At 38.2% G+C, this 16,697-nt stretch overlaps 1 protein-coding gene across 1 annotated transcript in view; it reads right to left on the reverse strand.

Annotated features, from left to right (window-relative positions):
* Positions 1-16,578, reverse strand: part of shroom2a (shroom family member 2a) — a 36,244-nt gene extending 19,666 nt beyond the window's left edge. The window contains exons 1-3 of the mRNA XM_042417688.1: positions 16,113-16,578; positions 13,662-13,872; positions 2,707-2,855 (exon numbers count right to left, since the gene is read on the reverse strand). Coding sequence (XP_042273622.1) covers positions 2,707-2,855; positions 13,662-13,868 — 356 coding nt within the window. The 5' untranslated portion in view covers positions 13,869-13,872; positions 16,113-16,578. The remainder of the gene's footprint in view (positions 1-2,706; positions 2,856-13,661; positions 13,873-16,112) is intronic.
* Between the last annotated feature and the right edge of the window lie 119 nt (positions 16,579-16,697).

The raw sequence follows: 16,697 nt of genomic DNA on the forward strand, positions 1-16,697 counted from the left end.
TGATCCTCTATCAACTATCCAGCATTATCCCTGAGATAAAAAGAAAGGTACAAGCTGACACCTACGTGCCCAGGCACAGATGAAGCTACAGACAAACACGAAGGCCCCATGTGGGTAGATGTGGAATGCTAAACTGTAATACATTTGCAAATCTCAGTACTACTTTTTTACACTACATGCAGACTGCATTTGGATCAAAGCAGCAAGAAGTGGGACTGGAGTTGAAGCTTTGAGGTTCTGTAATGAACAACTATCAACCTGCTGTATTCTAAATCAGACACAGACTTGTTATTGTGGCCTTGGAAAATGAGTGACTGGAGATGCTATTTGAGACAGTCGGAACAAAGTAAATTCTTCAACATAAACGAGGGGTAGGAAGGAACTGAGAGTCCCACGGGACTCAAATCTGTCTAAAATACAATAAGAACAATAAGACTTGTCCTAGTAAGGAAACATCTTTTTCCATTTAGAATCACAATAAGCGTACTGAAAAGACAATAACCAGATCCTTTAGTTATGCCTCCTGCTATACTGTAGTTTAATCTACCCATTATTAACACACACCTTGATTCAAGGGGGAAAATACATGTCACAACCACAGCATCATGAGAAAAGAGACACCAGCATGCTACTGTAACTAGTTAGCAAGTGAGTAGCCATAATACATAATTTAATAATATTGGTACCTCTTGTAAGTCAATTCTCAGTTGACTTGATTATTATTGTTGACGTCCATAATATAATCAGGCCTGAGAAACTTCATTATGTTTTTCTACATAACTGCAGGCATATGATTATGTAGTGTAGCTCTTCTTCTCAACCATTTTATACCCAGTAGATGATCAGCAGAATGTTTGATTAATTGACAATTCAGAAGAAACTGAGTGAGTGTTTTTTTATATCCAACTCCCTCTCTTTTGTCTTCCTTCCAGTTGATGTTAGCTTGTGGGTCATAACAGCTAGCAGAGCAATATCACAGAAGAGGTCTGTGGTGACAAAAACTTTCATATTTAAAAAGAATGCAGTTGAGGTCCAATAATTCATGCCCACTTTTGAGCCAACCAATAAAATCTGAAGGATTTAATTTAAATCTCTCGTAACTATACCCTGCCCTAGGAAAGATGTCACATTATGTGGCTAAAGACGCTAAGGCTAACTGCTAACTGCTAACTACTAAAAGAAAGAAAATTCTCATTATTAGGTTAAAGCCACTAAAAAAAAAACTTGGTTTCAAATCTTGAGTATTTTTCTATAACATTAAACAGTCGTGACTAAATGAACAACAATCAGATTCAAAGTTAGGAAAATAATATTTTTAGTTATTATTTATTTAGTTAGTTATAGGAGTTTACAGGAGTTTTACATTTAAAAACACTAATCTGCTTAATCAAGACTGTACGGTTGTAGTTTGGTTTAATTGTCAATGTGTTTTAACTGACAACATTGGCAAACAACCCCACAACAGTCATCAGATTGTGATTCAAGTGTTTGCTGAATCACAATTGGTGCACAGCCGTACTGGACATCACATTTTTCCAATGAGTCTTGCCCACTACAGACCACCGAGAAGAGCATAAAGAAATACAAATACAGAAATCTCTCGTGAAATAAACAAATTCAGTCTAACTTTGGAAGAAAATTGAGTGTTTATGGTGAACCTCATCACTCATAGTAAGAAGCTAATTGAGAAAGTATGTTTCAGAGCCTTTAAGTTGTCCCACAATAAAATGTAAAAGTATACTGTGCACAAATGTATATGTTACATTACATCTAAAATTATAAGACAGTAGTGCATCCTTGTTTTCAGATCCTATAATAATGTCTATTGAGAATAAAACACAATGAGTGAGACTCCAAGCCCTGTCCTTGTGGAGAGATAAATGGAGAGTGGACTTACTTGTACGGTAGGATTTGTTCAGGGATTACGTTATGATATGATACAATACAGAAGAGGGACAATGAGACCAGTGTTTCACTTACAACAAGGCCATTTGTAAGATGGGCCTCCAGGACTCAGTTGACAAATGATTCATCAGTTAAACAAGTTATGAATACCAAACAATACGACAGAGTCAATAAGTCACTAGGATTAGCTTACGACAAAAAGAGTGAATGTAATCATTTCTCGTGGGTTTACTGTTCATCAACAGTCTGTTCTTTGGTCATTGAGAAAGAGTGACGTGTGGTGTAAGCAGAGAGAACAATGCAAATTTATCACAGAGGGACTGAGGTCAACTGACGAGGTGGTTTTCTGAACTGATTAAAAAAAATCTCTGTGCCAAATCATGGCATTTGCATCATAACTTCCCTTTGCTCAATGTTCCCACACCTGCCTGCGTAGGACCTATTATTGGGTAAATGATGTCACCCACAACCTCTCTTCCTTCTTTCAACTTGATCATCATGAAAAACTGTCACAAACGTGAACTCCTGCTGACTCCAACCAAGTACAACCTGGCAAAACAGGACCATCCAGCTACCAGGAACTCAACAGTGACAGCTACAAATCCCAGAAAGTGTAGGCAAGTCTGCAGACGTATTATACAGACAAACAGCTGCCAGGGCCAGGATCCTCCACCTCTATTCCTCCGTCACCTTGGTTTGTTGGAGATGTTACCATAGTGACTTGTTAGGCTGGGGGGCGGTGCACCTGTGACAGCAGTAGATGCAGAAGGAGAGGGAGGGGACCAAGAATTGGTTACCTACCTTTTCACCACCAGGCTGAGAGTCTTATGGGAGCCTTTCACTAGGCAGATTGCCTCCTGTCTGTAGCCACTCAGGGGAATCTCGTTGATGTTGACAAGCTCGTCTCCCACCTGGAGACTCACAGCTGCTGCCTTGCTGCCCTCCTCAACCTGGAACATAAACAGAGCAGATGGAAAACAGAGAATTAAATATACTATTTTACAAAGAGACACTTCTGCCACTATTCTCACTGGTTAGCAAGTGAGTTGGTACTTATATTGGTACTTCTTGTTGTTTTCTCTCAAAACTTCCTCTACACAACCTGTTTCCATCACATTAAAATATCAGGCCTCTGCATTAAACTTAGGTAGCACTACAGAAGAGTAGAATTAGGAAATAACATGCTAGACTATCAGTAGCTAATGTTAACTCACTGATTTGTGTTTTTGCACACAATTCATACTTAAAAGCTCCTGTTTGATATAAACAGATTTGGCCTTTTGACACTGTAGAAACTTTTCATTTCACAGCTTTGCCATGTCCAAAAACAGTAGCACCGCTTTCTGTTGAAATTAACAAGACGGAAGGATAACATACTTGTGCACTCTGTGGGGTAGGTGTTGGAATTCAGAGGAAACTAGATGACATCAGTGAGTACTGAGAGACCTCCCTCCACAGTGTTGTGAAAGCGAATAAATAACCTCATACGACCTAACCTTGGTGCTACTTACTGCTTCTCAGCACTTAACCACTAGCGATAAGCAAAACCCTGATATTTACTGTTGGGTTTAAACCCTACTGTGGAGCAGATTCCTCCTTATGCGACCTTGGATAGTAACATTTGTGTTGTGTTTACCAACTAGGGCTAATGATTTTTATTATCGATGAATCTGACTATTACCTTCTCAATTTAAAGTTACTACAAAGAACTTGTAACTAGTTAGGAAACAGTCTCATGATGCCTCTGATGCCTCTTTATGACCTTATATAAGCAAACAAAACCATCAGCAAGAACACTGAGAATGCCTGATTTTGCGGGATTTCCCACAAAATCAGGCGGAACAATTTAAGGCATGCAGACCGGAAGAGCCTACGTTTACTTTACATGTACAGTGTTTCCCCTTGGTTGACTGCTTTGGGGTGGCGGGGTAGGGGTGTGTGGGGAAAAACTCGGGAGAGACTCAGCAACCACATATTCCTCCATTCTGTTAAAGAGCAGCTGAGACTGACACTAAAATGAGAATAGCTGTCGACCTTAAAGGTCAGTCCACCCATTGTCTCTAACTTCATGGCGAAGCATTTATTAACTGACACAATATAACCTATACTGTACATTTACTGCCAGATCGACAACTTACTGCATTATTCTTTAAAGGAGCTATGCTACCAAGAGTTTCCCAGGCAGCGACGCAGAGGGTAACTCACGTTTCGGAACAGCACTGCACAAATGCTACTGATATCCAGATGACTGGATATTTGTTGTTATTGATGGCATTAAAAAAAAAAAGATTTTTTGGCCCGGTGGTGGTTCTTGTTAGACAGGTGGCACGCTAGTCCTATACAATTATAGGGGAAACACTGATGTAGCATTGTAGCATGAGCATGACGTTATTGTTTCATCATCGTCATATTACAATTATTAATTTTACATAGCTACAAACAGACACATTACCTCATCGCTATGCATCCTGCAAATAGCTGAGTTTAAAAAATAGAAATAAGTAGTGCCTTTCTTTCACTTGCTTCCAAAACATAGGCATATGCTAGCTAAGATCTTAACGACACGAGGCAGTGATGCTCATGGGTAATGCAGTCTTCAATCCAGGAAAACACTGTCGCTTTTGTCCACAGGGGCTGCTAAAATCAACACAAAATGAAAGCTCCTTGTAGTGACTTTAACAAACAACATTTTCAGTCAATAAAATGTCATCAAATTGTGAAAAATGCCCATCACAATTTGCTAGCCCAAGGTGGCATCTCCAAATTGTTTTTGAGAAGCTGGAACCAGAGAATATTTGACATTTGTGCTTGAAAAATGAATTGAATGAAATAGCTTCTGATTAATTTTCTGTCAAATGACTAAATGATCAATAGACAAATCTTTTCAGTTTTAAAAACAGAAGATTTTAGATTAGGAATGAGATTCTTGTTTTCTATCTATGCACATGAATAAAAAGACAAAATGTACCAAGTTCCTCTGTTTATTGAAGAGACAAGGAAAAGAAAACCTTCAGCACAACAGATCATTTTCACAGCAGATATTTTAACAAAAACAGGAAAAGCACAGCTGCAGTTAATAACGTTAATGAAGGCTGAACCCCATTTACTTCATCCAAATTCATGAGTGTGTGGGTGGGTGGCAGATGCTAGATTTTGACAGCCAAATATGAATAAATAAGAACTATATTGCGCAATTATGAATCAAATCTTTATGGCAGTCAAGTTAGCAAAACCAAGGGCACGTCTACAAAAAATCCTTAAGACGTATGTGCGAAAAATGCACCATAAAGCCAAGATTTGCTTGTTGACGTTCTTGACAGATTTTATAGGGTAACAGTGACAGAAAAAAAACACACTGTTTATCAAAGTTAACAGCAGGTAGGCCAGTTTCTAAAGACAAGGCTCAAAGGCTATAAAAATACTTCAAAAAGCTGCTGTCCAAGCCAGTGGCATGATGTAAAAACAAACTGTACTGTGTTTGTCTGAGGGCAGACACCTGAAATAACACATCTGTCAAAGGGAGGTACAGTGAACTGAGTACAGTGGACTGAAGTTAGCAACTGCTAGTGTTGGTGTATCTCTGGACAGGACCCACCAACAAAAGGGTCGACTCATGATATAAGATATTAAACTGACAGAACCACAGCTTCATGCAAAGGTCTCTGAGGTGTCAGGTATACTGTACGTAAAAGGTCACCGCTGTCCTCATACTGCCAAGGATAGTCAGACATGAGAGGTGCAAGATAGCACGGCTCACTGTGGAAAGAAAAGCAGCGAGAACGTGCTTGGCAGTTGGCACATTAACACACAAAAGCCAAGCTCTGCAGCTGATAATCAGGTCTCCACTCAACCTGTGAGAGGGGGCTGTATGACTCAACTACAGAGGTATGTGTACATTTACAGACCATTACGTCTTATATGGCCTTTATCCTCAGCGCAGAACACCAGAGCCCAGATAGCACTAATCATAGCCTCTTTTCATTTTTCTATAATACCAATTTTAAGGCAGGGTTAAGGCAGTGCAGACTGAGGATTTTTATGATGGCTGGCTAGATTCCCAAGATGGTCCAGATATGGTAGTGTATTTTTTAGAGAAACTGAATCACTCACTGATACACTTAGTGTAGGTTACAATGTCTAAAATGGAAACAAAACACCCCAATTATACTGAAAATGCAAAACCATTCTCACTAGATAACACTTGGTTGAATAGTTCAGAGGAACAGTAGCATGAAATTAACTTCACATGGGTAAATTAGTGACTGTGGGTTTTGCAAGATTAAAAGGTAGGGTCTTAGATAACCATGTAGCACGCTGTATTAAAGGATCAGTCTGACGCTTTTCTATATTTTTCTTGTCACCAATAAATCACATGAAAAGACCAAAACTAACAACGTGTTAGTCCATCTCTCAGTACTTTCTGACTTCACTACCCTAACTGGGGCTCTCAGAGCCAAACCCATTGGTGCCTAATGAGGAGGTAAATCTTTTTTTTTTTTTTTTTAAAATGAGTCACAAATATATAGTTTCAAGAAAAAGCCTCAGTAATTTCCTAAAACAGCAGGGCACTGTAGTTTTTAGCAAATGTTACGCATACAGGAGTAAATAGTGTATTAACTTGGGACTATTTTCAGTTGTGGATGAATGATGCTCCTGTGAGTTTTTACAGCAGAAGGACTGTGCATGTGGGATTTATTGACACAAAGAATAATAAAGAATAATATACCATGTGTCTAGGTGTAAAACTGTAAACCAAAGTTTGACTAAGAGATGGGATAATTCCCATTAAGTTGCACTGTTTAAAATATTCTTCTCAGCTACATTTTTGTAAACATTCCAAAGCTGGTGAGCACATAGCTGATCTTTAATGATATTTGAAAGCTTTTAACTTGAGGCATTTGTGATAAAACACCAGAATATAATTGATTATACAGTGTTTGGGACCAGATTAGGCTGCTATGCAAAAGAAGCTTGATCACAGGAAAAGAAGAGTTGACATATGTACAGTAATAGTTCAGACTAAGCAGACAGGAATCTGTAGCTACAACTAAAGAATCAGAGGAAGTCAACAGTAATGCAGGGGAACCAGGGGGAGAATAAAACTGAAGGCAAAACTAGGTTGCAGCACATTTATGTTGGTCTGACGACATTACTAATTGTGTTGTATATACAGTGCATAAAAAGAGTCTTCAACATCAACAACAACTTGCTGAGACATCTGTTGGACAGCCTGGGGCTACACAGCAGTCTGGCTTTTATTCAGAGAAACTTAACAGGAAATATGGCTCTACAATAAAAAAAACTATATTTTAAGAAGGTAAATAATAACAACAAACAGAGTCAAGAGGCAGCATTAAGTAAAACAAAAAAGGTAAATAAAGGCAGTGTTTGCACAACATCAAGACAGGAGATTCATACTGCTTTTCCAAACATTTTTCACCATGGCAGCCCAATCAGCATGAGCCATACCATGTCCTTTGTTTACCATCTTCCTCCAGGCCATAATCAGTCAAACTCCAGCCATCCTGGATGCCTGAGTATCCTCAAAAATAGCCCCATGTGTCTCTGTGGGACATGAAGGGAAGGATGTGGTGGTGATGGGGGTAAGGAATGTGTCTTTTCTGCTGACAGATGTGCTGTGCAGTGTGCTGACAGGGCACTGAACTCAGACCTCATGTATGGTTTAGGCGCTGCCTTCACACATCATCGAGGGTGTTCATTCCACTTTGACAAGCCACCAGCAACCACATAAACAAACTCACCCAAATTTGACCTTTTGCTCGGCTTGTAGGTTTTTTAGCTTTTAGTTAAGAGGCATCTGTCTCTGTAAGGCAGGCAGATGTTTTAAGCATCTGTCTTTTGCAAAGTTCTTGCAGTAAATCACAACATTTGGTTTTAGCAAACCATGTTAGCCCGGACACTGAATTTGTTGTGGAATCTATGGAGGTTAAGCATAATTAAATAATTTAATTGTACTTTAATTCACAAGATGGACAACATTGCCTCTGTCTATAATGGGAAGAATAAACATAATTTAGATGAATATATTGCCTACATTTTTTATATGTTTTCCAATTGATTCCATTGGCTCATCCACCTTCATTTTTCCCAAAAGTCATAAAGCTGTTTTCAAATTTTATTTGGAATAACAGGAAGCCAAGACTCTCTTTTTTATTTGCCTTATGATAGGGGAGGGTTACAACTATCAAATTTACAGTGGTACTACTGGGTTGCAATGTTTTGGTTTTCTAGAAAGGTTGCTCTGCCCTGGTTACGAATTGAATTGTTGTCCTCAAGGGGTTTGGTGCTGGATAGCTTTTATACTCTGCTCCCTTCAAGAAATTAAGAAAAAATACGATTAAGTACATAAGAAGTACATAAATATCTTGTGTCGCCAGTGTCGTATTGTTTTTCTCCAATTTGGGAAAAATGAACACTTCAGCCCGGCTAAAAATGACATGGGAGTTAAAACATGGTTAAGTTAGGACATAGTTTAACTACTGGATCTTTATGAGGACAACTATCTTAATGTCGTTTGACGAGCTGAAAGCGAAATATGACGTGCCACAGAAACACTTCTTCAAGTATTTACAACTTAGAAGTTTTATTCTGGCACGTTTAAAGAATTCAGTGCAACAACATCCAAAGTCCACACTGGAGATATTTTCCACAAAAAAATTGTTTCAGCAAAGGGTGGGTTACTCAATTATATAATTTAATGGTGGAAAGTAAGAGACAGTATTGGATACAAGACTTACAGCAGGACATCTTAGTGGGTGAATGAGGTGTAATATGTTCAAAGGCACAAACACAAACAGTCAATACTCGACTGAGATCAATACAGTATAATTGGATAATGAGAACGTACATCACCCCTGTGAAGTTAAATAAATTTGATCCTAATATTCCTGACCAATGTTATAAGTACAATAATCATCGAGTTACTTTATATCACTGCTTGTGGGAATTTGGCGTTTGGTGAGTTTGGTGATACGCTACATCTCTCAAATTAACTCTCCCTTTAAGTCCTAAACTGTGTATACTAAGCATATATTCAAACAATTGCTCTCTATCTAATCGAGAAAGAAAAATGGTTGACCCATGTCCACCACCAGCCAGGTGTTTGATCGCCCTGTGTTGGAAGAATGTTAGTTGCCCCTCTCTTGGCCACTGGTTGAAAAATTTAACTTCAAGTTTGACTCTTGAGAAACTCATATATATAGTTCAGGAGAAAGCTTCTACATTTTAAAACATCTCTGAGATGTTTTTGGAATTTGTTAAAAATTGGGACATTGAAGAGGCAGTGAAAGTATGAAGTTACAGTGAAAATAACTAATCTATTGTGAGGAATGTGTGCTGCACACTGTTCTGTGTTTGTGTCTGTATTCTTATTTTATTTTTTATTAATTTTATTCTGAATCTATTGTGAATATTGAGAGTCATACTCCAGACTACCAATATTCCCATCATCTTCTGCTGTGTTTAGTGCTAATTAGCATGCTACCACTGATATGGTGAACACAGGAAACAGTATACCTGCTAAACATCAGCATTGTCATTCTGTGCTAGTTGGCATGCTAACATTAGCATTTGGTTCAAAACACGACTGTGCAAAAATACACATACAAATCACACAGATAGTTAAGACATCAACCACAAATAGTAAGTTTCATAACAGAAAGTCTATGTTATGGGGGTTAGCATGGCATGTAAACCCTCAAAATGGATTTGAACTTTGCGTGACTATGCTGTCAGGGTCGCACAAACCCTGTGATTATCAAATAGCCTCTTAAACTAACACTTTCATGAGTAAAGTACAAATGACATTGTATTTGATTTTTGTGGTGAGATTTGGTTACCCCATGTCTTGAGCTGGGATCCAAACATCAATAATTTTTTTGATATTGACTGAAATGTGTCTTTGGAACTAAGTATCAAAAACTGTCAAGTTGCCAAAAGCTGCATTTTTGTGCAACCATCAAAACATTTTAAATGATACCAGCCCCACAGATAACAGTGATTCTCTGTCTCTGAAATCCTATAGAAGACAACAGATGGAAGCAACTTTGAGCCTTGTGCAGAAAATGGCCAAACAAAGGGAATTCCCAATGCCAATATGAGCCTGAGAACAGTTTAAATCTAATAGGTTGACATAACAAGGCAAAATAACACTAACGTAATGCCAAAGAACGTTTACAATAACATTTCCATCAACGAGCACACACTGAACCATTCCTTCTTCTGAGCCCGATCAATCCTTCCAGCATTCCATATTCCTACCTCCAAAATCCTGACTCCCACAAATAGAAAACTATTCCAATATTGAAGTCTTTTTCCTGCCATGAGCCATAATCCTATTCTCTACGGATCATCTGTGTTCCAGAGGTTGTGCAATCATGGGACAGTCAAATCGAACCCACAAAGTTGTCACACAAAAGGTTCAATAATTAGTAAAACCAGTCTACCTGCAGGGGATTTATCACAGCGTGCAAGAACAAACACATTTTTGTTTATCTAGTACTGGTTCTTTAAGAGCCAAATATTTTCTTCCATATAAAATTTTATCCTGGCAAAGGAAACATATGTATGAGGTACATGCCCAGCTGTGTTGTGTAAAACAGGATTATTTAAGTTTATTGAGACGAAGGACTTTAAGTCCATGAAGACCTTGAGCATAACCTGAGCTATGAGTGGAATGTTAAGAATTTTAATTAGATCCAGGATATTTTTTAACCAATACTCTTACCCTCTCATCGAACTGTGGGCCCTTTCTTTTTTTATCATCTTTCATTTTATCAATCTGCGAAAATGCATAGAAGTAAGAAAATAGCCAAAAAAGTTTTGAAGTGTGTATTCCTCAGGTTTACTATGCAAGATACAGACGTCCCTGCCAAGACCAACAGCGTACTCATGATGAAACAGAAAGACATTTAATATTAGAACAAGATGTTAAAAGGGGACCATTCACAACCATTTGAGATCATTTCCAAGTGGAACTTTCTGATTGCTAACGAGAAGTGTAAATCTGACAATCAGCAGAGTGAGCTGTAGCTGAAACATACTGCAGAAAGCTGTGAGGAACTGAATGCCACAATCCACATGGTCACTGCTGTGTTACATGGTTGAGCAGTACATGGCGAGACCGGGAACAGATTTTTACAGTTCTAACTAGCCTGACTTGTCTATGTTACAGTGTTCTGTTCTCTTATCTTTTTCCCAAAAGAACATAGTAAATGCAGTGTTTTAATTTTAAATAGTTTTTCGCTCCTGTTTCATTGCAGTTTATCTCGATATTCCAGGTTACAATGTGTCATTTGAAACAGCTCTCACAAAAAAAAGGACACATCGCTCAGATGGGTGCAAGAATAGCTTACAATATGTTTAACTGAAATTGCCCTTCAAAGAAATGGGACAGAAAGAACAAACTGCATCAGGCAGATCACATAGGCTTGCATGTTTTACCATGTTGCTGTATGTTCACATATTTATGACTTCAGTCATGTATAGCATCATTAGAAAGACAAATGTTGGGAGTAAGAGGCCTTAAGATTTTTTTCTGTATCACAGAGCCAGTCTGTGGGCATTTTTAGTGGTTGCACATTTGATTACTTGCATCTTTATCTAGTTAACAGAAATAATTCAACAACATACCTTTGAAAATTAGTGGCTATACTCTGTGAGCTGCTCCAAAAAGAGCACAAATCATTAATCCTGACTTAATTTATCTCATCATGCCATTCCAATGGGCTTCGGGCTGTCACGGATAATTCACTACATTTAGAAAATCAAACAAAGCTCCAACATTCCTCCCCTGCTCCTGGTACCACACGCTACCCCTCCAAACTGAAATTTAACCCAGCACAAAGTGATGAGAAAGCAAATGTCCAGGTGGAACCTCATAACATACACCGTAGCCTGAGTGGCAGCAAACTAAACTCTGAAGCATTTCAAGTCAGCTTGACAAACCTGTGTTAAGGCTAGTCCATGATCAGTTTACTTTTTGAGATTACTGAAAATGTCTTCAAGTGCCAGGAAGACTCTGGCAAGACTATTAAATAATATTTAAAAGGTTCTGATTAAGCAGGTGAAAAGTCTAGCGTGAGAGGTTGGTCAAAAAGTTCTGAGAAATGAACATCTCACCATCAGATGCACACGGGTCCACTTTTTGTTGGTCCTTGGAGTAAAGATGTAGCGTTCAGTGATAAAACATTAACGATAAATTGCTGTCAATATCAAACCAGAGAACTGCAGTCCAGCTGGGCAATGGTTCACCCCACACAATTCAGCAATGTGACCTCACCATTTAATCTTATAGCTTAAAGACTTAAAATGGTCAGAATTCCAGTCATTAGCATCACATGCTTTCTAAAACCTGCCGTAATGGGGTGAAGGTGGTCACAACTGTATTACTCTAAAGCCATATGGTGCCTGAGTTCCTGAGTTTCACCCCTCCGAGTTGGACTTTGGACCCCTTTTAGGTCAATACAGAAATGACGAACAAAAATCAAGCAGGGACACAGCTCTCGACAAACAGGTGCTGGTATTTTACCATGTCAAATTAACTAGCAAGGTCTTTTGTGGTAAATCATTACACAGTCAACAGAGAAGTGAGGTTAACAGTGTGATTTCAGAGCAGATTGGGCTGCACAGTGATTAAGTACACTCCCTCTCATTTACACTATATGCATTATAGTGGCTCATATCACCCATTTAAAAAGGTCATTATACAAGCTATAGTGCAAGTTTTGTTGGATGTCAATGTTCACAGAAACTTGATACAAAACACTCAGATTTTACTACACATTTAGCCAAATGGGCAATAATACTCAGTGCAACACTGTGCCAAATGTACACAGCTTTGTAACATGCTTTGACTGCACAGATCACGCTTTAAAAACAGACAGTTAGCACCCAATCCAGTAGCTGCACGTCCAGATGTTTGTATGAGTTTCAAGAATGACAAACTGTGCTGAAGAAACAACAGGCTCATGTCAGTGAGTTTAAAGAGAGTACTATGTGTTCACAATATCAAAATCTGGCATTTGTCTCATATCATGCTCCCTCCTCCATTTTTCTATTTTATTATCTTGTGTCAGAAAATGCTGTAAAAGTAGAGACAAGAAAAATGCACAGCGACATGTTTGCCATGTAAGCAGTGATGTCAGAGCAGGCATCGCCTTGTGTTTGGTTAGATGACAGCAGCTAATAAAATAAAACGATAATCTTGCTGGCCCAGGTCACTACTGCCAAAACTGATTGAGCAATGTTAAACTTTGCCAGCCATCATCGCCTGTGCCATTATGATAAAGGTCACATAATTTAATTTTTTTAGTTGGCAGCCTGATGTATGACAGGATATGTAGGGTGTTCACTTTTGAAAGGTTTTTAGAGGGTGATTAAGGACTTTAAAAGTAGGTGGAACAATTCGACACCGGCAGAATTGCGGTTGTAAAATTGACAGCAAACACACACCTGCTCTGACTCACAAGTTGTAAACCTGCAACTTCTGAACAGTGACAGTGGATGAGAAGAATGCTGCAACATCTACAATCACATTTTATTAAAAGGAAACTTTTGCGTACATTCCTGAGTGCAAAGAGAGGTATCAAAAATGAACACTTTTTTAAAAATGATATTTGACATTTGTTTAAAATTGACCATTTACAGATCAAAATGTTATTGGATTTGGATTTTAAAGACACATAGAAAGGATTTCAGTCTTGCAGCAAATTCTCTGCTGCCTTAGAAAGTCTTACCTTGGTTATGAGCAGAGGTTCTCGATGCTCCAGACCCCCTCTGAGTGTAAATCCCCACGGTGCACCTCCTGAAAGAAATACATCCACCAGCTTCCAGCCCTCCCCATCTCTGGTCCTCTGTTCCAGATCTCCTGGTTTCTGCATCACATGCCAAAGGCTCTCTGCTTCTGTATAGTGTGGATCATTTTTATATTGCTCAGCATCCATGGCACTGATATAGAAGTAAAGAAACAAAGAGAGAGAGCATGTAAACATGTTCAGGCAACACATATTAATAAGAACTCTTCCAAAAGTATGATTAGTTAGTGTAGGCCAAATGACACTGTATTTTAAAAGACTCAATTTCTGGCCCAATCCTCTTTTCATTGTGTACTGTCCAACGTGGGCACATGATCTGTAAGTATGTTCTGTACCACTGCTATGCTGATGACACCCTGCTGTAACTCCCACTAAAATCTACCGTCCATGCAGCCTTGACAACCTGCCGAAATAGAGAGCAACTGGTAGGTCTTCACCAGTACTACCCACATTTCAGTGTCTTTACTCTGGTTGACAGTCAATTTTTATGATCAAGATTTTACTGATCACTTTCACAGCTCAGTACAGTCTGGCTCCACGTTATGCTGCTGATCTTTTAAGCCCTTCTGAACCTGAGCGTGACCTGAAAAGACAACCAACTGTTCTACAATCTAGACTCAAGAATAAAGCAACTGGGCATTTTCAAGTGGCTGGAGAAGCCAAAATATAATGTAAGGACTCACCTTCAGACTGGTTGATAAGTAAATGTTCAATTTCAAATATTCTCTTTTATTCATTTATTTCCTAATAGCTTGTTGATATTTTTTATGCTCCTTTTCAAACCTGACCTTGTTTTGGACCATTGTGTTAAGTGCAGAAACTAACAATTATTTTCATTATCAGATTATGTTCTTGAATAATCACTGAACCGTTTTGTCTGTACAATATCGGAAAATAGTGAAAAATGAATGAACTAATTTCCCAGAGTCAAAAGGAGCTGTCTTCATATCTCTTGTTTTGTCCAACCAACAGTCCAAAACCCAAAGATATTCAGTTTACTATGATGTATATAAAAAGCATTAAGAAATCACATTTGAGAGGCTGGGAGCAGTTTGGCATTTTTGCTTGAAAAAATTACCAAAACAATTATTTGATAATCAAAACAGTTGCTGGTTAATTTTCTGTCGATAAATTAATTGACTACTGGTTGTGGCTCTAGCTGTGTTTATTATGTGCATGTATACGTTTTAAATTTCTTCCACTATTTATGGGAAGCACTTTGTGATCACTGCTTGTTTTTGTTGTTATTTGGCAGTACTGTGATTCATAATGGCTCCATGGTTCCCAATCCGAATACAGACTAAATAAAAAAATTAAAAGAATACCAAATCTTTATAAATAGTATATACAAAATGATCTAAATATGTAGTTGAGCTAAATTTGGAATTTTTACAGAATGCTGTTCATATTATTTTGATCAAAAATTAATTTCAAATATTTAATTTTGACCAAGGGCATCTTAAAACACATCTTTGTGTATAACACTAGTTGCTTTTGCTAACTTTATTGGCTTATTAGCAGCCTGCAGTCTTTAAAATGGTGTACAGTTCAACTGCCATCACTGACAATAATGTTAAGAACAAAAGAAGTATCATAAGTATCTAAATATCAAAGTATGGTAAGCTTCTTGATAGTTAGCTTATATAAAGAAATATTTAAAGGGTTTATTTTTTTCGAGATAAAGAATTACATTAAATATTCCACGACAAAGACTCTGCTTTGTGTTAGCATTATTTATTAAATACAATTTCAACACAAATGCCTCTCATTTTAAGGATTCAGCATCATTTCAATGGTTTAAGGTTGCTGGAGGCAGCTTTAAAGCCCTTAGCCAAATTATTTTTTACTGAGACTAGAACTTGATGAAATAAGTCCGTAAACTTAACCATAAGTTTCTGATTTTCATAGTTTTAACTGTTGGACTCTTGTACCACTAATATTGCAAATGTACTAAGGAACTACCCTCCAACACATTAAATGAATGCCTGATTGATGATTTTAGTAACTTTGCCTGTAATGAGAGATGTTTTCGTGGGTTTATAGTGAATAAAAATGCATCCTTGTGTCACTAAACTTGGAAATCTGTAACGCTGCGTAAACACCTGTTGTCATACTCCAGACAGGCTGACTTAAACTTAATGCTCTTATGTGTGAGACAATTACACAACATTGTCGAGCAGCACAATGGAAACCATCTTCGCATGTATCGACAGATAAGCACAGAGCTCAGCAAACCTGTTTAAATTAAATAAGTAAGCGTGTCTCCGAGTGAAACAAGCAGTTTGTCATGAAATTTAACACTCGACTCAGCAAGGTCCCTAGCTTTTTCCACATTTATTACAAAAGTCATGCTTAAAAAACGGCGGACCTTACCTGGAATTCAACTTCTGGATAAACCGGTGGACACAGTCGTTTGGTCGGGGGTTGCTCGCAGCTATCTCCCAGGTTTACGTTACACATACTTCATCTTCTGGAGCTGTTTTTATTTCCAGAGGAATCACTTTTTTGTTTTTTGGTTATCCGCCAGTTGTTCGCGCACGGTTTCGCAGAGTACGCTAAGAGTTTTTCTGTTGTTTTAGACGCTGCCGTTCAATCCGTATCCTACTTCATTATACAAACCGACACACTGACACACTCAGGAGAGTTTAAATCAGCTAAGCTAGGCTAACCCCATCCATGGACAACAGGGAGAACAAGTGTAGCAGCAATATAGCGCAAGTGTGCCATCTACCGTTAGCTTGCACATAAACTAAGCTTTCCCTCAAAAAAACGATGTTCTACTTTATAAACACATTTTACCCCCCAAGTGGACGCTTTAACAACATTTTCTGGGCGTCAAACCCAATTAATCGCAGTAAATTGCTTTTGGGCTAACTTTTAATTTGGGTAACGTAAAAGAAACGCTAAAGCGCGTAGGTTTCCATGACAACTTGTTACTTCAATTTAAGGGTGCGCAGT

The sequence above is a fragment of the Thunnus maccoyii genome, chromosome 7 (assembly GCF_910596095.1).
Source record: "Thunnus maccoyii chromosome 7, fThuMac1.1, whole genome shotgun sequence".
Taxonomy (NCBI): domain Eukaryota; kingdom Metazoa; phylum Chordata; class Actinopteri; order Scombriformes; family Scombridae; genus Thunnus; species Thunnus maccoyii.